Here is a 25710-nt window from a genome sequence, read left to right as displayed (position 1 = left end):
TCATGATGATTTAGCGGGGCATTCGATGCTGGGACTATGTGCTTTGAATTACACGTCTGGTGACCCCATTTCTATGTAAAGCATATGCAGAATCAGGTTTATTATCACTATCTTAAATGACGCCAAATTGTTGACTGCGGCAGCCGTAGATAAGTGCTCACTTTAGTGCTTCAGACAGCGGTTCTGGGGCTGACGATACTCAGGCGGAAGGGCTGTCAGCTTCCGGGTGGGCGGTTTCCGCTCTCCCCTGAGTGACGTAACTTCCGGCCTTCTCTTCCTCTTTGTCTGGTGCAGTGAAAGGCTGGACGCCATTTTAAGCTCCCCTGTCAGCGAGTGAGGTGCGCAGTCAGCTCGTTATTAACATGTCGGATGAGGGGAAACTATTTGTCGGCGGCCTTAGCCTCGACACGGACGAGCAGGCCCTGGAAGAACACTTCTCCAAATACGGGCAGATCACCGAGGTGCGAGTTATTAAGAACCGAGAGACCATGGCGTCCCGTGGTTTCGGCTTCGTAACTTTCGACAACCCGGAGGACGCCAAGGACGCTTTGCAGGCCATGAACGGCAAATCTGTCGACGGCCGTCAGATCCGAGTGGGTCAAGCAGAGAAGAAGAGGGGAGGTGGTCGTGGTTACGGTGGAGGCCGAGGCGGCGGCGGATATGGTAACCGCAGAAGAGGCGGTGGTTACTGGGATAACGAGCGGAGCAGCTATGGCGGAGGAGGCCGATACGACCAGAGCGAGCGTGATGGCTACTTGGGTGGGTACCGGAGCCAGAGCCAGAGCAGTTACAACAGCTACGGAAGCCGCTATAACCGAGACTATGACTGAGGGGCTGGAGCGACTGATGGTGCCGGATTCCCATCCACCTGCCGCCGGGCGAGCGGCTCCTGGAACCGCAGAAAGCCGCTGTGAATGAATTGATTTGCCTGTTATGTTTAAAATGCTAGAAACCCAGTTTTGACTATTGTCATGATTAATCTTGTTAACTGTTGTTTGTTCTGGGGTCTTCCTTAAATTGGGCTTTCGACTTTGAACCTCGCTTACCACGTGGTTTTCTGTGATAATTTTTTAAATCCGACCCACGGAGCCTCTGTATCATTGTATACAGTATGTTGATGATTTTAAATTGCCCTAGTCTCCTTCTGTGAGCTCCTTTTGGAATTTGTCGAAATCGTTTTGCTTTCTGGTGAGCTCTTTCCACAATTCCATGCGGCGCAAAGAACGAAATCGGGCGGAGAACGATTTAATTCCCACTTCCCGGCCATTTCATGATTGCTATCCTTAAAGATGACTGGTCTCGGAATACGGATCGCTCGAGTTACTTTTGATCGATCGACCGATTTTCTTGACTTAATTATCTGGTAATGAGGATTGAACACTTTTTTAAAAAAAAATCTTAAAACGTCCCGCAATGTAACCTTTTAATTACTTTCACTTGGACCAGTAACATGGAACCTGTAGAAACCATTCATTTAAGTGAGAAACCTTGTTTGTATTTTGCCAACATTCACCCGAGTGCTGAGTCACTTGTCACTAAAACATAATGAGAAAATCGACTACAGAGCAGCTTATCACAGGCCTCTTGGAAAGCAAGCCGATCGTGGTCTTTTATTTTGAAACATTTATTGAAAACTGTATACATTAAAATTCATTTTATATTGTACTTTCATCGGCTAGTACGCCCATTTGGACACCAAATTGCCACTTGGGAGACCAATCTTTGCCAGTGGATGTATCTGAAATAAAATAGCTTCAGGTATTCTAGTGACTTGTCTTTGTTATAAACCATTCAAATTCACTCTTGAGGAGGTGAGTCTGAAGATTATCCTTTCTTGCTAAACATATCTCGTCCTGGTAACTTGATCCCTGTGCTACTGAAGATGTGGAGGTGATCCTGAAAAAATTTGCCAAATCTAAGGTAAAGAGAGCACTGGATATTTAGTTGAGTGAACTTGTATACCTTTTGGCTGTGCAGACAAATGTAATTGTTATATTCATTATTCCTCTTTAACCTTCAGCCGTTTAGTTACTCTTTATAATGCAGAAATATTAGCAAATTACCATCATCTGATATGGTTCACAGTGTGTCATTTGGTGGCATATAGTGAACATTATTGGCTTCGTGATAGCGAATTAGTATTACTGAATGAAATTTTGTGGATTGGATTGTTATCAAACCTTTGTATTGAATTATTGAACTAATAGAGACAGTGGTCCTGGACCAGAAAATGTGTCTAAAATTTCTCTCAATTGCGTCTCTGTGCAATTGTTCCATTGAAAAGAAGATTGCATTTATAAGCAAACTAGTTAGTGTGTGGTAGTAGTTTAAATATGGGTAAACCAGGGTCCAAAACAATGTTCACTTGGAGTTGTGTGGTAAAAGTGGGATTTAGCAGAATGGGTTGTGGAAAGCATTCAGTCAACTGTCAAGGGTCTAAGCAGTGGGTGAGGGTCTTGGAGAAACCTGAGTAGTTCAGGGTGAATGTTTTTGCAGAAAGATCCAGAACTCCTGCATGACGAAATACATTATATCAGTCTCTACAATGACATAAAAGCTTATTTGACAAAATAAGTCTCAAAGTTGGTGACCTTGATGGTGAGATCTTGGTTGGAATGTCAGGTGTTAGGTAGGCACATCCTGTTGTTGGAGAGAGCCAACATTAAGCAGTTCGGTGGAACAAATGATACTTGGCACTAAAGATCTTGTGCTACAAAACTATAAATAGAATACACAGAAAGGAGGCCATTGGCAATCAGTCAGATACTAGTGTCTGTACTGTAATTTAATGTTTTGAACTGCACTGCACAGGGAAAAAAAATTAATGACATGGGTGATAAACCTGATTCTGTGTTTCACACACAAAATGCTGGTGGAACACAGCAGGTCAGACAGCATCTACAGGGAGAAGCACTGTCGACGTTTCAGGCCGAGACCCTTTGTCAGGACTAACTGAAAGGAAAGATAGCAAGAGATTTGAAAGTAGGACAGGGAAGGTAAAATGCCAAATGATAGGAGAAGATCGGAGGGGGTGGGGTGAAGCTGAGAGCCGGAAAGGTGATTGGCAAAAGGGATACAGAGCTGGAGAAGGGAAAGGATCATGGGATGGGAGGCCTCGGGAGAAAGAAAGGGGGAGGGGAGCATCAGAGGGAGATGGAGAACAGGCAGCGTGATGGGCAAAAAGACGGGGAAAAAACTAAATATATCAGGGATGGGATAAGAAGGGGAGGAGGGGCATTAACAGAAGTTAGAGAAGTCAATGTTCATGCCATCGGGTTGGAGGCTACCCAGCTGGTATATAAGGTCTGTACATTATGATACGTCTATCCATGGCCTCCTCGACTGTCAAGATGAAGCCACACTCAAGTTGGAGGAGGAACACCTTATATTCGGTCTGGGTAGCCTCCAACCTGCTGGCATGAACATTGACTTCTCTAACTTCCATTAATGCCCCTCCTCCCCTTCTTACCCCATCCCTGATATATTTAGTTTTTTTCCCCCTCCTTTTTTTCCTCTCTTTTTGCCCATCACTCTGCCTGTTCTCCATCTCCCTCTGGTGCTCCCCTCCCCCTTTCTTTCTCCCGAGGCCTCCCGTCCCAAGATCCTTTCCCTTCTCCAGCTCTGTATCCCTTTTGCCAACACCTTTCTGGCTCTCAGCTTCACCCCCCTGCCCCAGTCTTCTATCATTTCATATTTTGCCTTCCCCATCCTACTTTCAAATCTCTTGCTATCTTTCCTTTAAGTTATTCCTGATGCAGGGTCTCTGCTCAAAACATCGACAGTGCTTCTCCCTATAGATGCTACCTGGCCTGCTGTGTTCCATCAACATTTTGTGTGTGTTGCTTGAATTTCCACCACCTGCACATTTCCTTGTGTTTGCTCTATGAGTCTTTAGTGTGGACTAAGGAGGGGGCAGGGAGTGGAGAATCATAGTTTGAAAAGGGGAGGGAGTGGAAAGCACCAGAGAGACATTCTGTAATCATCAATTAACCAATTGTTTGGAATTAAATTACCTTGCCTTGTGACTCAGGGCTGGGTGTGTCTGCACTAGCCCCTGGCACTCCTGACTCTCTACCCTCGCCATTCCCAACATCCCTCGCTCCCACCAGATTTACAAACTTGCTCTCCACTTCTCGTCGACAATACACTACTGTGCAAAGGTTTTAGACACCCTAGCGATATACATGCGCAGTTGTACTGTCATGGCATTGCAACGTCAACTATGAAATTAACTGACACAAACACTGAACTGATCTTTCTGCCTCAGACTAGACTTGAATTTTAAAATGTTCCCATAATACATTATGCCTAAAGTGGTTGTTTCATGAGCCTTCCCTATTAAATCATTCATTACCTTGGAATTACCTCTAGCACTCACAATTTAAATGTGAAAACAGCCCCATTTGATGTTTCATGACCGTACTTCCCTATTAGATACCAACTCCTAATCTCAGTTTCCATTTACTAATTATGCACATAATCCAGCTTCTGTAAAATGGTCCCTCAACCGGAAGCTGTTTTTATTTAAATAAAGTTATCTCACATTGTTCAGATGGCTTCCAATCTGGTTGATCTCTGTGAATGCGTACAAAGGTCTGTCAAAACCAGCATGATTTCCATAAACTCAAAACTGAAACAACTGCTATTTGTAACCCTTGTACTACTACTTTCTTTGTTTACTCAATTTCTCTCACCTACCTTTTGTGTCAAAAACTGCACCACCTTTTACCTTGTAAAAAGGAATTTACCACCTTTAATTCCTGTAGTGATTTCCATCAGCTCAGCCTTCTAATATAATTACAAGAGATTTTTAGGAGTGACAAGAAGTCTGACCTGAAATGTTGATTTGGTTTCAGTTTACACTGATGCATCTGACTTCCTTGATTTTCCATCTATTAATTTGGACTGCAATTTTACTTATTTTCCATGTTTATCAATAGATTCAGTAAAACTTGTCCTCAATCATAAAGCAATTGCAGTTACTTTAGATCTGGAGTAAAAAATTGCAGGAAATCAGCTGGGCAAGAGTAAATGAATTCACATTACTACTTATCAGAGCTGAACTTTGAGGAAGCAATTCTTTCAAGATGTGAAAAAGGGCTCTAACAGGAATGAAGCCAGCAGGCTTGATGCTGTTCATAATGTTAGTTGTGGAGACTTGTTATGAGAGGGAGATGAATGCAAGCAGAATGGGTATAGAATCCCAGACGTGAGGTATAAGCAATTGAATCAGTCAGACAGCATCATTGGGAATGGAAAAACTGAGCACCTCCAGTTTAATAGCCTTGGATCAGTACCGTTCAATTTGAATCCATAGATCCTGAGGTACATAGCTGCTGAGTGCCATCACTGCATCTAAGAGGTATTTTTACAACTAAATGCAGGTCATTTTGCTGTGGCTGTCGTACTTGTGTGGACAGTTGAATACTTAATTGTTTCAGTCAGGATCATTGGATCCTGAGATTCTATCCCTATGATTCTTTCTCTATCCTTCCTATTCCTTGCTGTGTAGATGACCTTTGTGCCCAAGCCTTTCCCACAACACTCTGTTGTGCTTGTGTGTATTTGGTTTTTCCTTGGGGAGCTCTGTAACTTGGCTGCTTCAGGTTGCCACTGCTCTTGGGCTGTTTTCTGAAATTTTGTTTATTTTTCTGTATTTTTCACCAAACTATCTAGTTCTGATTACACATCCTACTTACTCTCCCAAGATCTGATCATTTGAACTTCTGTCATGTCTGCAGCTTTCAAACCAAATCCTGGCTTGGCTATATTGGCAATAAATCTGTGAGGGCTGTCATTAGAGGTGTCTCATTGATTCTGATTTATAATGTTCATTATCTCATAATAAATAATATGCCAAATTTTTTAGCAGATGGTTCAGTCTGAATAGTCTGTAGCTTTAACATTCTCAATAACTTCCCTATGGTTTGAATGGTATTGTTCCAGGGTTTAGAGTTGGACATGGTTGCTAGAGCAGCAACCAAACCCATTCAAGATTTTTTTTAAAAAAAGCTCGATCAAGCAGCATCAGTGGAGTCAAAAGAGATGGTTGCTGTTTTGGGTTGAAACCCTGCATCAGGATGAAGGGCACCTTTTCTCCCCGTATGGATTCGTCTGTTGCAGCCAATCTTTCTACACAATTGTGATATGACACTTGGTCAATTTTTAAGTGAAGGCCACAAACTTCGTACAGTTCCCCAACCCATTAATGTTGAGTTAATTCTAAGTTAAATGTGTTTTTTGCTACAAGTCCAGCTGCACTGTGGAGGAACAAGGACCTTCGAAGATGCATCAACCAGTAATGGAAATGGCAGTGTGCAAATTCAATATGGTAAGGAAGGCATACAGCTACTGGTCTTTATTAGCCCATACATTGTGCAAGAAGCATTAATTCAAAAGCAATAGACTGCAATTTGGGCATGAGTTCTAGTCACCAGATTATGGGAAAGATGCGATTACAGTGGAGAGAGTAGATACAGAGATTTCAGGATGTCAGAATTGGGAACAGCAGTCATGAACAAAGTTGTAATAACTTAGTTTTGTTTTTACATCAGAGGAGATGGTGTGCTGGGGATAGTGCTGGGTTTCTTGTCATTGAGGTAGTGTGTATAGGAAATTGCAATTTTGTTCCCTGTAACAATGGGGTGGAAAGGGAAATGGGAGGTGTTGATTTAGACAGCATCAGAGGGAGATAAGTAAAAATGAATTCACCTGGTGGGTGAGTACATAGGGTCTCTAGGAAATAAGACATTGAAAATGGTGAAAGATCAGAATCAGGTTTTCATCACTGAAATTTGTTTTGGGGCAGCAGTACAGTGCAAGACATAAAATCTGGACACATTCTCAATTCTGTGCATTGGAGTCTTCATATCAAGCAGTCATCAGAATGCTCCACCATACTTGTATCTGTAGAAATCTTCTAGGGTCTTTGGTGGACCAAAACTCATCAAACTCCTAATGAAGGATAGTCCCTGTGATGCTGCCTTCATGATTGCATACAGGGCTCAGGATAAATCCCCTGAGGTATTGATGCCCAGGAAGTTGAAGCTACTGTTGTATCTTTTCTCCAGTTTCCCCTTCCTGAAGTGCACAATCATTTCTTTGGTGTTGCTAATGTTGAGTACAAGGTTGTTCTTTTGATACCAGTCAACATGATGATAATGTCTTTCTCCTTTATGCTGCCTTATTGCCATCTAATATTCTGCCAATAACTTCATCAAACCATAGGGAGATGAGGAGAACAGAAGAGAATGAGAGGGTGAGCGCAGTGAGGAATGAATAAAGAGAACATCATTCTCCACAACTTCTGCCATTTCCAAAAGGACCCTACTACTAAGCACATCTTCACACTCTTTCTTCCACTTCCCACTTTCATGCCCCCCCCCCCCCAGCTTTCCATTGGGATCATTCTTCACATGATTCCCTTGTCCTCTCATACCTCCCCACTGATTTCCCACCTGGCAATTACCCAGCAGCTAAAACCACCTCCCTCACTGCCATTCAGGGCCCCAAACAGCCCTTCCAGGTGAGGCAACACTTTAACTGTGAGTCTGTTCAGTCATCTATTATTATATCAGGTTCTCTTGGTGCAGGCTCTTCTATGTTGGTAAGAATTGATGCAGATTAGGTGACTGTTTTGTTGAGTGCCTTTGCTCCATCCACCCAAAAGGCAGGATTTTTCTGGGGTGACCCATTTCAATTTAATTTCCCATTCCCATTATGACATGTTTGTCCTCGGCCTCCACAATGAGTCCAAGCTCGGGTTAGACCTTGTATTCCATCTGGGTAGCCACCAGCCCGATGACACGAACATCGATTTTTCTATCATCTGTAAATTTTCACCAATCCCTTTTCTTCCTTTTTCTGGTTATCCTCACCCCTTCTCACCTGCCAAATACCTCCCTCTAGTTACTGTCCTTTCCTCCATGGTCCACTGTTCTCTCCTAATGGATTATATCCTTCATCAGCCCTTTACCTCTTTCACCTATCCCTTTCCAGCTGCTTGCATCGTCCCTCAATCCCCACCACCTGGTCTCCCCTATCGCCTGCCAACTTGTACACCTTCCCCTCACCCACTATCTTATTTTGGCTTCTGTCCTTTTCATTTCCAGTCCCGATGGAGGGTCTTTGCCCAAAATGTCAATTGTTTATTCCCCTCCATCGATGCTGCTTGGGCTGAGTTCCTCCAACATTTTCACACGAATTGTGTCAAACTCCAGATGGTTTTGATCCAAGAGTGCTGTAATAAATTGGTTACCTAATAAACATGTTGTGTGTCATCATCCCAAATTCTGTCAGAAATTTTGCCTTTGGATTTGAAAATTGTAAGTTCTATGTCAAAGAAATGTTCAATATTTTAACCATTGATACAGTGCAGAGAAGCTTTTTACCAGCAGGTGGCTTATATATTGGATATATTATAAACATGAGATGCTGGAAATCCAGAGGAACTAACAAAATGCTGGAAGAACTCAGCAGGTCTGGCAGCATCGATGGAGAAGAATGAACAGTCGACATTTTGGGCTGAGACCCTTCAGCAGGGCACATCAGATTTATTAAACTTGATAGAAATTGTTTTCTTCTGCAAGTTAAATATCAGGTGTGAGAAACTCATTTTGCCTCTGATTTAATATCCTTGATTAGCTGAAACTGTTTTCTTATTTTTCCCCTGTGGGAATGGTGTGTGATCTGTGTGTAACCACCAGTCTGGTATTCCCAGTTAGATACAACCTTTATCCTTAAGGGCTGCTTCTTCAACTCTATCCCCTGCCCCCCAACAAATGGTCTCACATGACTTCATGACATAATAAATTTAATAAGACATCTGATTATGTCAGGCTTATGAGATGATCCTGAAGTTATTGATGCTATTGCTAGAGTGGCAGCTAAGAGTTCGAAAACATTGTCACTTGTACCAAGATCCTATGTAAAGCTTTTGTTTACATGCCACCGAGACAGATCATTCCATTGAGAAGATCAGGCAGCATCTATGAAGGAAAATGGACAGTTGTCATTTTGGGTCAAGGCTCTTCAGAACAGATGAGGGGTTTCAAACTGAAACGTGGACTGTACATTTCCCTCCATAGATGCTGCCTGACTCACTGAGTTTCTCCAGCTCCTGTGTGTGTTTCTTCTGCAGTCCTTGTGCCTTATATACGTGTGGATCATTTCATACACAAGTATATTGGAGTAGTGAAAAGGAAAGCAATGTGGAATTGTGTTGCATTTAAAGAGTGGATTGTAGTTAGACAAATTGCAAGTACCATGCCAAAGCAGATGGGAGATCAAAAATTCATCTTTGAGCCCAGTGGAAGGGGGGAGAAAAAATGTCGGAGTGGGAGGGCTCCTTGATTATATTGGGTGCTTTCCTGAGGCAGCGAGAGGTGTAGCATTTACTGGAAGGGGGGCTAATTTGTAACGGACTAGGTTGTATTCACAACTCTGGTCTTTGACGGAGTAGTTGCCAAATCAGGGTGTGGTGCATCTGGATAGGATGCTTTTTCTGGTGTATGTTTTTTAAAAAATGGGTCAAAGGGAGAAGTAGTGGAGAAAGTTAGCACATCAGACAGTGATGGTGAAGGGATGCAGGGTATTGACCCACAACATTTAACAAATTTTTTGCTTCTGCAGCTGCTATCTGACCCACTGGGTTCTTCCAGCAGCTTTTTTTGCTTTGTGACTATTGGGTTTGACTGGCATCAAACAGCCACAATTGCTCTCTTCCCCCACCCTCGTGTTAGCTTTGATTCTAGCCAGTGGATTCAAGGTTTCAGTTTCATTATGGCTTGATATTTGGACCATGTATTGCAAAAGAAGCCGGAGCACTGTAAGAACTCAGTCAAGCAGCATATGTGGAAAGAGTGGCCTTCAAAAGTGCATCACAAGTGCAGTCAGTCTGACTTATAATTTGGTTTCATTGACTTAGAAAATTACTCAGGATTAAGGATTACTTGCTTTGTAAGTTTAAGTTTTGAGAGTTCTTGAGTAACTGAAACTATTATAGTGTTTGGACTGTACCACGAAGGTAGGAAGAGTCAAGTAGGATAACTGCGCTGCTAGTTTAAGGTGGGTGCTACTGACTCATGGCCTCCATGCTCAGTGCATCCCAAATGTTGCCTTTTAAGTAGTTGTGGGCCCAGGGCTTCTGAAATTATTGTGAATGTGGCTTTTTTTTTTAACAAGGCGTCTTTGAGAATGACCTTTACTTCCTTTCTCTCTGCCTGGTGATCTTTTGTAGCAGATTTCTCTTAATGGTGTCAAATTTGTCTCGTATTGACATGCAAACTGGCCATAAGAGCAGATGAAATGCAATTACCGGTAGTCAAAGTCAAGTTTATTGTCATGTGCCCAAGCACATGTATTCACAGCTGCAATGCAAAACTTAGTTGCAGTAGCATAGGCACACAGCTTCATAAGCAGCATTCACAAATACGTCATCACAATTAGAAAGAAAAATAAAATGCAGGGGCAAAACTCAACAAAGCAGGCAGCGTCTGTGAAAAGATAAATGGCCAGTGTTTCAGATCTGCAAGATGCAAATAGATTTTTAATGGAAGGGAAGGTCATAGAGCTACGTATCATCAAATCAGGCTCTTTGACCCAACTCATCCAAGTTGCTTAACTGTGCTGATCCCACTTGGCTCATCCTTCTAAACCTTTGCTGAGGAAGTTGTGTAGAACAAAGGGAGTCTCTGATGGGATGAGCTGAAATGCTTAAAGGGAATAGTGATCCACAAACAAATAGCCCTGTATAATGAGGTAAATGGTAAGGCAGTGCAACTTGCCTGGCATGCTAGACTTGGCAGTACGTAAGGGAAGAGAAAAATGGTATATGAACATTGAACAGTACAGGTACGAGCTAAAAGCAGGATTTCCCAATAGCTAACCATCTTAATTTCTATCCCCATTCCTGCTCAGACATGCCGGTCCATGGCACCCTCTTTTGCCACAACGAGAACACCTTGTATTCAATCTAGGGAGCCTACAACCTGACGGCATGAACGTTGAATTCTCCTCCCAGTTTAAAAAAAATTTCTCCCACTCACCTATTTCCCACTCTGGTCTCTTACCTCTTCTACTCACCTGCCTATCACCTCCGCCTGGTGACCCTCCTTCCCTTTCTCACATGGTCCACTCTCCTCTCCTAGATTCCTTCTCCAGCCTGTTGTCTTTCCCACCCACCTAGCTCCACTTATCACCAAAGCTTGTCCTCTTTCCCCTCTCACCTCTTCTACCTTTTTATTCTGGTGTCTTCCCCCTTTCTTTCCAGTCCTGAAGAAGGGTCTGGGCTTGAAATGTTCACCGTTCATTCATTTCAATAGATGCTGCCTGACTTCTTGAGTTCCTCCATTTTGGGTGTTGCACATGTACAAGCCCCTTGCCTCAAGTCTGCCCAATTAAACTGATTTTCTTTTCTGTTGGTACATGATCCATTCCCTATATATTCATCTGTCTACAACTTCTAGAATACCACTATCATAGTTGTTTTCACCACTGCCTCTGGCAGCCAGTTCCAGGACTTGCATAGTTTTTTTTCTATATTGATGCACCATCAATAACTCTTGGAGACGTGAGGCGAGATATAGGCTTTTATTGGCTGGAAGAAAGAACAAGCAGCAATTGACCACCATACTACATCCTGGAGACTGAGGCCGGGGCGGAGTCCCCAATTGCCTTTATACCGGGGTCCATGGGAGGAGCCACAGGAGCAGTCAGCAGGGGGGGGCGTGTCCAGACAGGTATATGTAGTTCACCACATTCACCCCCCCTTTGTTTTAAAAGAGAATCACCATGGGGCGAAGTTTCTTACAAGTATATTTACAGGTTACGTCTATCAGGTGGTCGAATCTGTCACTGCGATCTACGTAGCACCGGCTGTGATTGCACAGGTGCAGGTAGTGATTGCACCGGAGACAGTGGTTGTGCTGGTTCCGGCCTAACTGGAGGTGTCAGCCCACTAGGCATCAGTGATCCCTCATGCGTGTGCGAGGCGCCTGGTATATGCGCGTGCTTGCCCGGTATAGGAGTGTCGTGAGGAGTCTGTAGGGCTCAGTGTGTGCGGTGTCACCTCGGGTATAGGGTTCATAGTTACCGTGGAGTGTTCGGGGTAGTGGTCTGCTGCTCCTGCGGGCGCCAGGTCGCGGACGGAGACCGTGTCCTCCCGCCCATCAGGTAAGACCACGTAGGCATACTGGGGGTTCGCGTGTAGAAGGTGAACCCTCTCGACCAGCAGGGAGTATTTATTGCTCCTCACATGTTTCCAGAGCAGCACTGGCCCTGGGGATGTCAGCCAAGCCTGTAGGGTGGTCCCAGTGGCAGACTTCCTGGGAAAAGAGAATAGGCGTTCGTGAGGGGTGGCATTGGTGGACGTACATAACAGGGAGCGGATAGAGTGGAGTGCCTCGGGGAGGACCTCCTGCCATCGAGAGACCGGCAACCCTTTTGACTTAAGGGCTAAAAGTGTGGCCTTCTCCCTCTCCACCTGTCCATTTCCCCGGGGATTATAGCTCATGGTCCTACTATTAGCAATGCCCCTAGCCAGCAGGTACTGGCGCAGCTCATCACTCATAAAGGAGGACCCTCTATCACTGTGGATACAGCAGGGATATCCGAACAGAGTGAAGAGCTGGCGCAGGGCTTTTATGACGGACGTGGCAGTGGTGTCGGGGCAGGGGATGGCAAAGGGGAACCGCGAGTACTCGTCGATAATGTTGAGAAAGTAGACATTGCAGTCGGTGGAGGGAAGGGGGCCCTTAAAGTCAACACTCAGTCACTCAAAGGGGCGGGTGGGCTTGATAAGTTACGCCTTTTCAGGATGGTAGAAGTGTGGTTTGCACTCAGCGCAGACTTGGCAGGCCCTGATAAGTGAGTAAACATTGGGGCTGACCCTCAAAAGGAGGATTCTGTGCATAATAGCGGGCTCAGTCACACGAACCTCCTCCAAGTATGATTGGAAGCATGCAAGCCAGAGTTCAAAGGCAAGAGCTGCTTCTGAGTTTTGAGGATCAAGGTCTAATTTTTCCGGACATAAAATGCTTTCCATGTTTTAAAACTTCCAGCCAATAAAATTGATGCACCATCAATAACTCTTGGAAATGTGAGGCGAGATATAGGCTGTTATTGGCTAGAAGAAAGAACAAGCAGCAGTTACCCACCACACTGCATCCTGGAGACTGAGGCCGGGGCGGAGTCCCCAATTGCCTTTATACCGGGGCCCGTGGGAGGAGCCACAGTCAGTGGGAGGAGCCACAGGAGCAGTCAGTGGGGGGGTGTGTCCAGACAGGTATATGTAGTTCACCACATATATATATTAAAAAGCTTGTCATGTACATCTTTAAAATTCACCTTCTCCCCTTAAATGTATGTAGTCTCGTATTTGACATTTCTGGAATGCGGGGATAAACTAAGCAGCATCCATCTAAAGGGACAGTTAATGCTGCAGCTAAATGTAATCAGGATCTCATTCACATTTATATTTAAAATTCCTGGTATAAATGTTGGTGACACATAACAATATTTATTAAAGATGGTGACCTACACTCAGACCCCCAGTATCGCTATTCTAATCTGACAACAAATCTATAGTTAACCAAATATTTGCCTATCAAAGACTCAATTTAGTACCACATAGAATTCCAATCTCCTCAATGAAGTTCAATATTCCACTGAAGTAAATCTGTTTATCTCCTTTGTCACAAATATTTTCAGTAACCAACATTGTTTTAACTCTCTTCTATAACTTTGTCTTTAATGAAGATTCTAAAGGTTAATTACAATGGATATAAACTTAAGTTTGTGGATTTGTGCAAGTATTGTTTACCTCTGCATTTTTCCATTCCTTTATCGAATGTGTATTCAAAGCATTTTTTACATTTTTGATCTTCCTTCCTAGGGTATACTATTTGGAAGTGACCATTTTTTGTGCCCTTATTTCCTTTAATAGTTGCTTTTGTAGTTGTGTTTAAGATAGCAAAAGTCAGTTTTTTGTTCATATGTACATGCATGCACAGGTGCAGTGGAAAAGAACTAAACAGTCCAGCATTCACAAGATAAACAAATTATACATAAATTTTATAAGAGTAATTAGAAATAGAAAAAGATCTATTTTAGTGCAAGGTGGATAAAGGGGTTACAGTGTTACTAGATTGTAGTAAATATGGTTTTATTGATTAATTAGTGGTCTGTCGTGTTCCACTGCGGACTATGACAGCAACTAGTCAGGATGCTTTCAACAGCACATTTGTATAAGTTTGTTAAAGTATTCGGTGACAAGCCGAATCTCCAAATAAATTAAATGCATTTTAAACTGCCTTTAAAGCTTAATGCATTTTTTTTTGTATTGATACACCGATTCTTCAAATCTAGCTTCCTCTTGCACTCAGGATTCATGTGTGCAATGCATTTGTCTCTAGCTATCATTATTTCCTTTAGATGAAGTATTGTTATAGAAAGTAAAATAGATCAAACATAAAAGGAATGAAGGAAAGTCAAATTTCATGCGGAAATGTGGTCTCCTGCAAGTTGACTGGAAAAAGTTGCTTGAAAGTATATCTGCATTGGAGCAGTGGAAGGAGTTCATATCTGCATCTTCGATGATGTTGAATGTACTGACTAGGGTAATCATTGTATAGGGGTTCGGTACTGGTAGATATACAAAGGAAGGAATTATGAAAGAGTTGGAGGGAAAGGACATGGGAGAATATTGTGAAGTAGAATTAAATGGCATGAGGATAACCAGGAATAGATCTTGGAAATCAAAGTTAATATGAAGGTTTAAAATGCACATAGCATTACAAAGTTGAAGGAGATGTGTCAAATGCAGCCAGAAGAGAAAGGGAAAAAATGCATGATGTTAACCATAAAGTGGAGTAGTTTATTTTAATAACCAGTGATACTTTTGTCTGACACAAATATTTAGATAAGTTGAGAAAAAAGTGGCACTGCACCTGTTGGTAATAGATTGCAAAACCTTGTTTGTAATTTTCCAATTCAGAGAAATAACAAATAGAATCAAGGATAGCCCTTTGTGATCTTAAGACTAGGAAGATTATGGCTAATCATCCAAGTTGACACCATTTTCCATCACTGTCCTCATGTCCCTTGATAATCAAGAATCCTATAGACCTCTGTTTACAATAAACTCCATGACTGAGACTTCACAGTCCCTCATGATGGAGAATTCTGAGGGTTCACCTCTCGCTAAGTGAAATTTTTAACTTCTATCATAAATAGCCTATCCCTTATTTTCACACTATGCACCCTGATGCTAGAATTGGTCGGGGGTTGGTTTTGGTTTACTATGATGGCACTTGTACCTAGATAGAGAGAAAATCTGCTTGCATGCCATCCAAGGCAGATTTTGCCAACGTAATTACAGAGGCAATAAGAGAAAAATATGCACAATGTTTGTTGCAACTACAGAGAATGTGTATTTTAAGAAGAACAAAGTGCAAGAGCCAGGGTGAGGTAAGTGCATGAGAGGAGGGAATGGTTTTTAGTCTTTTCATCCCTGACAAGCTTTTTGTTTATTCGGTTTAACTCGACAAGGGAGAATGACCAGGATGGGAGGGATCCTTGATTATCTTGGCTGCTCTCCTAAAGCAATGGGGAAATGACAAGTCTGGTTTACAGACACACATCTCTAGTTTCTTGTGGTTTAGGGCAGAGTTGTCATTTTACTAAGCTGTGATGCATTTAGACAATCAGGCCCTTTAATGGTTTGAAATTTTCAAGCAGCTGTCTTCATTCTTGTGAACTTAGTGCCAGTAGTTGTCAGTGTGGCGTGATACATGATTAAGGCTGGAGCTGGGTGACAGTGATATTCTTGGGATCAGTGTGTGGATGACTGCTTTCTTTGATGTACATCACTGACTACAGGGTTAATGGGGAAATTAATGGAAAATAATAAACATATTTTGGTGGATAATTCAGGGAGACAATGTTGACTTAAAATGATAGTTCTATTAATAGAAGAATAGACCTGGCTATACAGTAAATAATTTTTTTGAGATATTTCTATTTGACTTGGGTAGTCAGATTCTTTTACTTTAAATTGCATGCCTGATGACACTTATTGTTCAAATGAATTCTACTTTGGTTGAATTCTGAAAAGAATTCTGTTCAAACCCTTCGTGTTTGTTATCTTGAAAGATAATTTGACACTTATTTCCAAAAGAACGCACCGATACACAGGGTGAGAGGGGGCAAAAGGAAGACAAAAAGCAGCGAGCTTCCCGCGTTCTCAGTGGCAGAATTCCTGGCATTCTTTCTCTTTTCGCCCGACGCCATTTTAAGCTTCTCTTTCACTGAGAGGTGTGCACTCGGCTCAGTGTTAAAATGTCGACCAAGGGGAAATTATTCATTGGCGGCGGAATTGGCCTGGACACTTATTCAAATACGTGCAAATCACGCTGTCCGATTCATTAATAAATCAGAGACCGTAACGTCGCGAGTTTCGGTTTTGTAAATTTAGACAACCGAAAAGCTGTAATTGCAGGCTATTAGTGACAAGTCTATCGACGACCGTCAGATCCGGTGGATCAAAGCGAGAGGAAGGGAGGTTTTGGCAGAAGCCGAGGTGAATGAAAGGAGTGGCTTTGGCAGTAGAGGCCAGAATGGCGAGGTCGAGGGTGACGGCTATTTAATTGTGCAACGAAGCCACGTCCCTGATGGCGGCTACGAAGAACAATGACGGACAATCTAATGGTTCCGTGTTCCTGCCGCTGAATAAACAGCTTCTGGAACCGCAGAAAGCCGCTGTGAATGAATTGATTTGCTTGTTACGTTAAAAATGCTAGAAACCCAGTTTGAACATTGTCATGATTAATTTTGTTAACTTGTTTGTCCTGGGGTCTTCCTTAAATTGAACTTTGAACCTCGCTTATCACATGGTCTTCTGTGATAATTTAAAAATCCGACCCAGTAAGCCCCTGTTATTGGGACTGTGTTCGCTATTCTAATTTGCCCTTCTCTTCTTCCATGATCTCCTTTTGGAATTGTCAAAATCGTTTTGCTTTCTGGTGAGCTCTTTCCACAATTTCATGTAGCGCAATGAAGGAAATCAGGCCGAGAAATATTCTTAAGTTCCATTTCCTGAACATTTCATAATTGCTCTTCTTAAGATAACTGGTCATGGAATACGGATCGTTCGAGTTACTTTTCATCCGTTGACCGATTTTCTTGATTTAATTGTTTGATCATGAAGATTGAACACTTTTTAAAAAACCTTAAAACATTCTGCATAATAACGTTTTCATGAATATGCGGACATGTTACTGGTCCATATGAAGATAGTAACATAGAACCTGCAGAAACCATTCATTTGAGCGTGAGACTTTCTTTTGTATGCTGCCAGAAGTCACTTGTCACTAAAACATATTGAGAAAATAGCTAACTCATATAGTTTATCACAAGCCTCTTGGAAAGTAAACAGATTCTGGTCTGTTAGGTTGGAACATTTATTGAACATTGATTTACTGGCATGCCCTATTTGGATACCAAATTGCCACCTGAGAGAGCAGTTTTTCTTTGCCAGTGGATGTATCTGAAATAGCTGCAGGTATTCTAATAACTTTTCTTTGTTATAAACCATTCAAATTCACTGGAAGAGGTGAATCTGAAGATAATCTTTTCCTGCTAAACATGACTCCTTTCATATTTATTTCCTTTTATGAATATTTAGTGCTGAAGATTTGAAGGTTTTGTTCAACAGAACAAGAATCAAGATTTAAAAAAACATAAGGGAAAAGATGAAATATGAGGACAGAAAAGCCAATAATAAAAAGCAGGATACTAAAAGTTATTTTCAGTGAAATAAAGAGTAAAAGGGAGGTGAGTTGATATTGGACCACTGGAAAATGATGCTGCTGAGTTAGTAATGGGGACAAAGAAATGACAGATGAACTTAATGGGTACTTTGCATCAGCCTTCACTATGGAAGACACTAGCAGTGTTCCAGATTGTCAAGGAGCAGGAGTGAGTGCCATTGTTATAATGGAAAAGTGTTAGGCAAACTCAAAGGTCTTAAGGTGGATACATCATTTTGCCATCTACTATTAAGGATAAAGTTTCAAGATACTTGGAGACTAATAAAATAAGTCAAAGTCAGCATGGTTTCTGTAAAGGGAAATTTTTTAGAGTTCTTCAAGGAAGTAACAGTGGACAAAGGAGAGACAGTGGATGTCATTTACTTGAGTTTTCAGAAAACATTTGATAAGGTGCCACACATGAGGCTGCTTAGCAAGATTAAATCCTATGGTGTTGCAGGAAAGATACTGGCACTAGCTGACAGGCAGGAGGTAGTGAGTGGGAATAAAAGGAGCCTTTTCTCATTGGCTGCCGGTGACTAGTGGTATTCCTCAGGAGTCCGTATTAGGACTACTACTTTTCACATTGTTAGTGATTTGGATAATGGAATTGGTGGCTTTGTGGTAAAGTTTGCAGATGGTACAAAGATAGGTGGAGGGGTAGGCAGTGCTGAGGAAGCAATGTGATTGCAACAGCACTTAGACAAATTGAAAGAATGGACAAAAAAAGTTGCAAATAGAAGACACTGTTGGGAAATGTATGATAATGATTTTGGTAAAATGAACAATAGTGCGGACTATTATCTTAATGGGGAGAAGATTCAAACATCAGAGGTGCAGAGGGACTTAGGAGTTCTTGTGCAAGACTCCCAGAAGGTTAATTTACAGGTTGAATCTGGTAAAGAAGGCAAATGCAATGTTGGCATTTATTTCAAGGAGAATAGAATATAAAACAAGATGATAATGCTAAGACTTTATAAGACACTAGTCAGGCCGCACTTGGAGTATTGTATAAAATGCTGGTGGACGAAGGGTCTCGGCCCGAAACATCGACAGTGCTTCTCTCTATAGATGCTGCCTGGTATGCTGCGTTCCACCAGCATTTTTTGTGTGTTGCTTGAATTTCCAGCATCTGCAGATTTCCTTGTGTTTGACTTGGAGTTTTGTCAACAGTTTTGGGCCTCATATCTCAGAAAGGATGTTTTATTGGAGAGTCCAGAGGAAGTTCATGAGGATGATTCCAGGAATGAAGAAGTTAACATATGAGGAGCGTTTAGCCCCTTTGGGCCTGTACTCACTGGAATTTAGAAGAATGCATGGGGGCGGGGTGGAATCTCATTGAAACAAATGTTGAAAAGACTAGATGGGGTGGATGTGGAGAGGATGTTTCCTATGGTGGGGGTATCAAGAAGTAGAAGGCACAAACTCATATTTGAGGGGTGATCCTTTAGAACAAAAGTAAAGAGGAATTTTTTTTAGCCAGAGAGTGGTAAATCTGTGGAATGCTCTGCCACAGACTGCGGTGGAGGCAAAGTCTGTGCATATATTTAAGGCGGAAGTTGATCGTGTCCTGATTGGTCAGGGCATAAACGGATATGGGAAGATGGTAGGTGTATGGGGTTGAGTGGGATTTGGGATCAGCCATGATGGAATGACAGAGCAGACTTGATGGGCTGAATGGCCTAATTCTTCTCCTATGTCCTTTTAGAACAGTACATGTTCGGTATCTCCAAACAATTGTGCTTGTTCAGCTTTTGAAAAATGGTTGAAGTCACACAACATGTAAGGCCCCAAGTTTTTCTGGATTCTTGTTTAGAAGGTTTTTTGCAAAATTGGTGCATGCTATTTTTAAACCAGTACTCTGCACTTTTGGGAGAATGAATCTTTAGTGATGCGGTCCGCACACGTCACCATAAAACAATGGACTGATGCTGTGGCATATTTTGTGGTTGAGTTTTTATATTTGATTATGTAGAACTTGGGCGGGTTTTTAAAACTGGGGTAAGGTGGAGTATATTAATCTGAATTTCCCATGCAGGCCACAATTATTTGTTACTGTAATTAGAAATGAAAAAAAATAGATTAATATGTGGGTAAAAATAAGACTTAAGAGGGAGGACCTGAGGCATTGGCATGTTAGTCAAGATGAATGGGTTGTACCTCAACAAGTTTGGGCTTTTACCAGTTTTATTTGGGAGATATTAAGCAAAACTGTCAAGACCATAAACCCATTTGTAGCAGAAAACAAGTGAATATGGGTAGCAGAGAAGGTAGGGGAGGGGAATGGTAGATGAGATTTAATTTCTTCCCCTTTCTGATGTTTGGTCTGAACAACAACTGAACCTCTTGACCATGTCTGCATTCTTTTTTTGCATTGAATTGCTGCAATGTTATTGGCCGATTGGTTATTTGCATTAACAAACAATAAAGTGGACTCTGAGTACAGAATTACGAATTTCACCTGTTCACTAGTGCTTTATTTTCTAAAACAAGTTTTATTAGTTGTTGATTGATCTTTCAAACTGTTCCTTTTATTGACAAGATTGTAACAAATAGCTTTCTGATGGACACTTCCCTCAACTACTGAGTCCCAGTTGAGAACATCTTGAAATTGCACCTCGAAGCAGGTGCTGCTTGCTTCTCTATCCATAATAAGTCCTTGTCTGTCAGCTTGGTGAGGCCTTGGGTGTTTGGACCATTTATAGCTCTGAAGAATCATCATGTCATGGTGAGTGGATCCAGCTAGATCTCCTGTATTTATCCTATCCACTCTCTCAAGGCAGGCAACATCTGTGGGAAGAGAAATAGTTAACGTTTAGGTCATTAACCTTTCATCAAAACTGTTAGCAGTTAGAAAGAATGATATCATCTTAAATTGTAGTGCAGTGGGGTGGAGCAGAGAGAACACTGGTGAGGTTTACAGTAGGCTGGAGACAAAGAGGTTGAACAGTAGAGGCGATGATTATATTAGATAAAAGAGGATGGTGACAGCTGGTGAATATCAATGGTCATATCTAGAGTAGGTGTAAGTAGAAGATGAATGAAATATGAAATTATGAGTGGTAAGACTGAATGCTGGAAATGTGAGACAAGACTTAAAAAGAACAGGTTATCTGAAATACAGTCGGCCCTCCTTATCTGTGGATTCCGCGTGCGCGGATTCAACCAACCGCAGATCGGGAAAACCCGGAAGTTCTTTCTCCAGCACTCGTTGTTCGAGCATGTACAGACTATTTTTTCTTGTCATTATTCCACACAATACAGTATAACAACTATTTACTCAGTATTTACATTGTATTAGGTATTATAAGTAATCTAGAAATGGCTTAAAAGTACAGGCAGTCCCCGGGTTAGGAATGAGTTCCATTCCTCAGTCCATCTTTAAGTAGGATTTGAAGTCGGAACAGGTACATCCGGTATTATTTAGCGTCAGTTAGTCAAATGTTTTTCTTAGTATATAGTACATATTTTACCTTTCTATGCATCTAAAACACTTAAGAAGCATACGTATTTAATAATTAAACCACTGTGTTGCTTAGTAATAATTGTAGCTTTCATTGTGGCAGAGCCTTTCACACGCTCCATTAAAATTGTTCTGATTGTTGACCGACTATAGCCTAACGCTTTTCCAATGACCGATGGCATTTCACCTCTTTCCGATTGCTTTATTACTTCCACCTTATTTTCAATCGTGATTGTGATTATTTTCGTGAATAGAAACACTGCGGATTCAGAGCTGCACCGCCAGGTCCTAATGTCCACCGCACTGAGATAGGTTAAATAAAGTCCGGAGTCCTGCAAGACTCCCATACTGGGACAGGTTAAATAAGGGACTTGAGCATCCGTGTTTTTTGGTATCCGTGGGGGGGGGGGGGGGGTCCCGGAACCAATCCCCTGCTGATAAGGAGGGCTGACTGTAGTTGAATTCAGTGTTTAGTCCAGAATGTTGTAATGTGCCAAGTTGGATGAGATGTTGTTCATTAAGCTTTTGTCCTTTATTGAAAAAAGAGGAGATCAAAACAAGTGGTCAAGAGTGGAGTAGAGCAATGCAGCGTGGAACCAACCCCTGTGGATCATCCTGTTAAAGGTCATCCATGACAATTAACATGCCCATCTAATCAAGTCCCATTTGCCATCATTTGACCCAAATCAGTTTAAATAACTCTCTGTACACCTTTTCTATCCAAATATGTTCCAAATGTTTTAAATGTTGTTATTGTACCTGCCCCAGCCTCATTTCCTGGTAGCTCATGCCCTCTGAATGAGGAGGTTCCCCCTCAGATCCTTTTCAATTATTTCCCCTCTCACCTTAAATCTATGCCATCCAGTTTTTGTTTTCATTCCCTTGGCAAAAAGCTGATGTACATTTAATTTAGCATTGCCCATCATAATTTTATACATCGTGATAAGGTCACCCCTCATCTCCTGTGCTTCAAGGAGTAAATTCTTATCATTATTATTCTAACCTCTTTCTCAGACCATCAAGTTGTGACAACATCCATGGTAAATCTCTCCACTCTTTCCAGCTTAATTTTGATTTTCTATAATAGGGTAATCAAAACTGTACGCAGTACCCCAGTTGTTTCCTCATCAATATCTTGTACATCTGCAACATAACATCCCAATTTCTATATCCATTGTCCTGACTGATGAAGGTAAGCATGCCAAACACATATTTCACCACCCTGTCTATCTGTGATACCACTTATACTTGGACTCCTAGGTCCTTCTGTAACACTCCCCAGTGAATGTCCTACCCTTATTTGTCTTCCCAAAATGAAACACCTTGCACTTATCTGAATTGATTGCCATTGCTTGACCCACTTAGCGAGCTGATTAAAATCCTCCTGTAATTTTTAGTCACTACCTTCACTGTTTGCAATACTACATATTTTCATGTCATCTGCAGATTTACCAACCATGCCTTGCATTTTCACATTAAAATAGTTTCTATAAATGATGAACAGCAATGGGTCCACCACCAATCCAAGTGGAACACCACTTATCACAGGGTTCCATTCTGAGAAACAACCTCTGCTACTTTTACTATTAAGTATCTGCTCCTTGTACATCTGGAGAAGAAGGATGCTTATGAGAGAATGCTTTTCTTGGACTACAGTTCAGCATTCAACACCATAATTTCCTCTAGGCTCAACAAGAAGCTCAGAGACCTCAGCCTTCACCCTGTCTTGTGTAGCTGGATCCAGGACTTCCTGTTAGATTGCCAGCAGATGATAAGAGTGAGCTCCCTCACTTCTGCCCCTCTGACCCTCAACACAGGAGACCCCCCCCAGTGCTGTGTCCTAAACCCTCTTTTTTACTCTCTCTACCCATGACTGTGTTGCCACCCACAGCTCCAATCTGCTAATTAAATTTGCTGACAATACTACACTGATTGGCCTAATCTCAAATAATAATGAGGCAGCTTACACAGAAAGAGTCATCACCCTAACACTGTGGTGTCAAGAAAACAACCTCTCCCTCAACATCGCAAAAACAAAGGAGCTGGTTGTGGACTACAGGAAGAATGGAGACAGGCTAACTCCTATTGACATCAATGGACCTGGGGTTGAGAGGGTGAACAGCTTTAAGTTCCTTGGCATAAACATCACAGAGCACCTCACATGGTCTGTACATACCGGCTATGTGGTGAAAAAGGCACAGCAGAGCCTCTTTCACCTCAGACGGTTGATGAAGTTTGGTATGGGCCCTCAAATCCCAAGAACTTTCTACAGCGGCACAATTGAGAGCATCCTGACTGGCTGCATCACTGCCTGGTATGGGAATTGTACTTCCCTCAATCACAGGATTCTGCAGAGAGTGGTGCAAACAGCCCAGCACATCTGTAGATGTGAACTTCCCACTATTCAGGACATTTACAAAGACAGATGTGAAGGATCGCTAGGGCGAGTCACCCTAGCCACAAACTGTTCCAGCTGACTATCCGGGAAACGGTACCGTAGCATAAAAGCCAGGACCAACAGGTCCCAGGACAGCTTCTTCCACCAGGCCATCAGACTGAATAATTCACACTGATAAAATAGTATTTCTATGTTATATTGACTGTCCTGGTGTATATAGTATTTTTAATAAATTGCACATTTAGATGGAGATGTAACGTGAAGATTTAACTCCTCATGTATGAAGGATGTCAGTTCAATTCAAACAGTTATGGATCCACTAGTGCTAGCTCTCCCTGAAATCCATGTGATCTAACATTCCAGGCTAGTCTTCCATGTGGGACCTTGTTACAGGCCTTGCTGAAGTCCACTTAAACAATCACCATCTTGTTGCACTCATAAATTCACTTGGTTGCTTTTTCAGAAAACCGCCTACACTTGTACTAATCACCACTGCTTAAACCTGATGTAAGCCATTGTCTTCTTAGCCGGAGCCTCAATATCTGTTATCCTTGCCATTGTAAGAGTGAAGGGCAAGGGCAATGCCAGCCTTGTTCTTTGCCCTGACAGGAACATGCTGTTCATGATGTCTTGAAATCATAGTTTTAAATGCTTCTGATTTGCCAGGCATTTGTTTACTTGGAATTGTTTCATTCAACTGATCTCTACAGGTTCCTGTTTTTAAAAATTCTCCAAAATTTGCCCTTCCCTGAGTTAAGACCTTGTAGATTTACCTTTCTCCTTATCTTTTTTTTTAACTAATAGAATTAAAGTCACTGGTACCAATAGACTCCACAGCTGAAACTTCAACATTACCTCTAAGTGGTGGTCTAGTTTTGTGCCCTGTCTAGTAGGTCCATCTGTTTATTGATTAAGGAAGTTTTCTTGGACTCATAATGTATAACAAATTTGATTTTGTCTAAGCCCTTTGCACTATGGGTGACCAAATTGATATTAGAGGAGTTAAGTAACCCACCAATTTGCCCTGTTGTTCTTACAGCAATCTGCCATCTGTTTTCACATCTGATTTAATTCCCGCTGACTGTTTGAGAGCCTATAATACAGTCCCATCTAAGTGATAATCTCTTTCTTGTTTCTGTGTTCTACCCATATAGCCTGGCAGGACGATCCCCCAAGGATGGAGAATTCAAGTGACTTGGAGACTGAACATCTTACAGGATCTCATTTCAGACTTCTAATGTTGTTACTTTGGTTTTGTGGCAGTGACTTAAACCTAATTGGAAGTTTTAAAACAGGATGGGAAACAATTGCTCTGTAACTCAATTATTTTCTCCACGGTTGTGGTCTAACTAGGCTAGTTTGACAGGGAGATGAAAAGCTGAGTAAATATTCAGAGCGAAAGAAGCAACGTGGAAATGAGATAATTTGGAGGGCAGAACAACAGAGACTGGAAGATGAATAGACAAGGTATAAGTTTGTACTGGACAGTAAATATGTATGTAATTGCAACAATAATAGTGCGTAAGGTGAGATGATATGATATAAACTGTAGCTATTATGGAAGCTTGATTTAAAGGGTGGAAATGGTACTTCAACATTCCTGGTTACAGTTTTCAAATAAAGGGGGATAAAGGAAGGTTGTGTTATAAATGTTGGTTCACAAATTAATAATAGCAATGAGAGTTAATTTGTGAAAAATATGATTGAAAGAAGAAACAGAATGTCAGTCAAAGGGAGTGGACAATAAATATCTGAAAACAGCTAAGGAAATCAAAGCATAGATTTATGGGCAAATTTCTGATAAATGGCAGAACATGCAGTAATACCAAGGGATTAAAATTATCCAAATGTTATCTGGAATACAATTACTAGACATTGAATTGTTACAGCCAGCATGTAGCAACCCCACAAGAGAGGAGGCAGCTCTGGTGGTTGAACTGAACATGTGCACAGACTAACTACCTGAAAAATTCCCTTATTTTCAAAAGTATGACCCTTTAGTTCTATTTTCTCCTTCAATTTCACTTCCACCAGGATCTTCTTTA

The 25710-nt window shown here is 41.7% G+C and overlaps 1 protein-coding gene across 1 annotated transcript in view; it reads left to right on the top strand.

Moving 5' to 3' along the window:
• The first annotated feature begins 271 nt into the window (after positions 1-271).
• Positions 272-25710, top strand: part of LOC140732656 (uncharacterized) — a 31757-nt gene continuing 6318 nt past the window's right edge. Inside the window, exon 1 of the mRNA XM_073055350.1 lies at positions 272-829. Within this exon, the coding sequence (XP_072911451.1) occupies positions 363-829 (467 nt within the window). The 5' untranslated portion in view covers positions 272-362. The remainder of the gene's footprint in view (positions 830-25710) is intronic.

This window comes from Hemitrygon akajei, chromosome 9 (genome assembly GCF_048418815.1).
Source record: "Hemitrygon akajei chromosome 9, sHemAka1.3, whole genome shotgun sequence".
Classification (NCBI taxonomy): Eukaryota; Metazoa; Chordata; class Chondrichthyes; order Myliobatiformes; family Dasyatidae; genus Hemitrygon; species Hemitrygon akajei.
This window is presented reverse-complemented; position numbering and strand designations above follow the sequence as displayed.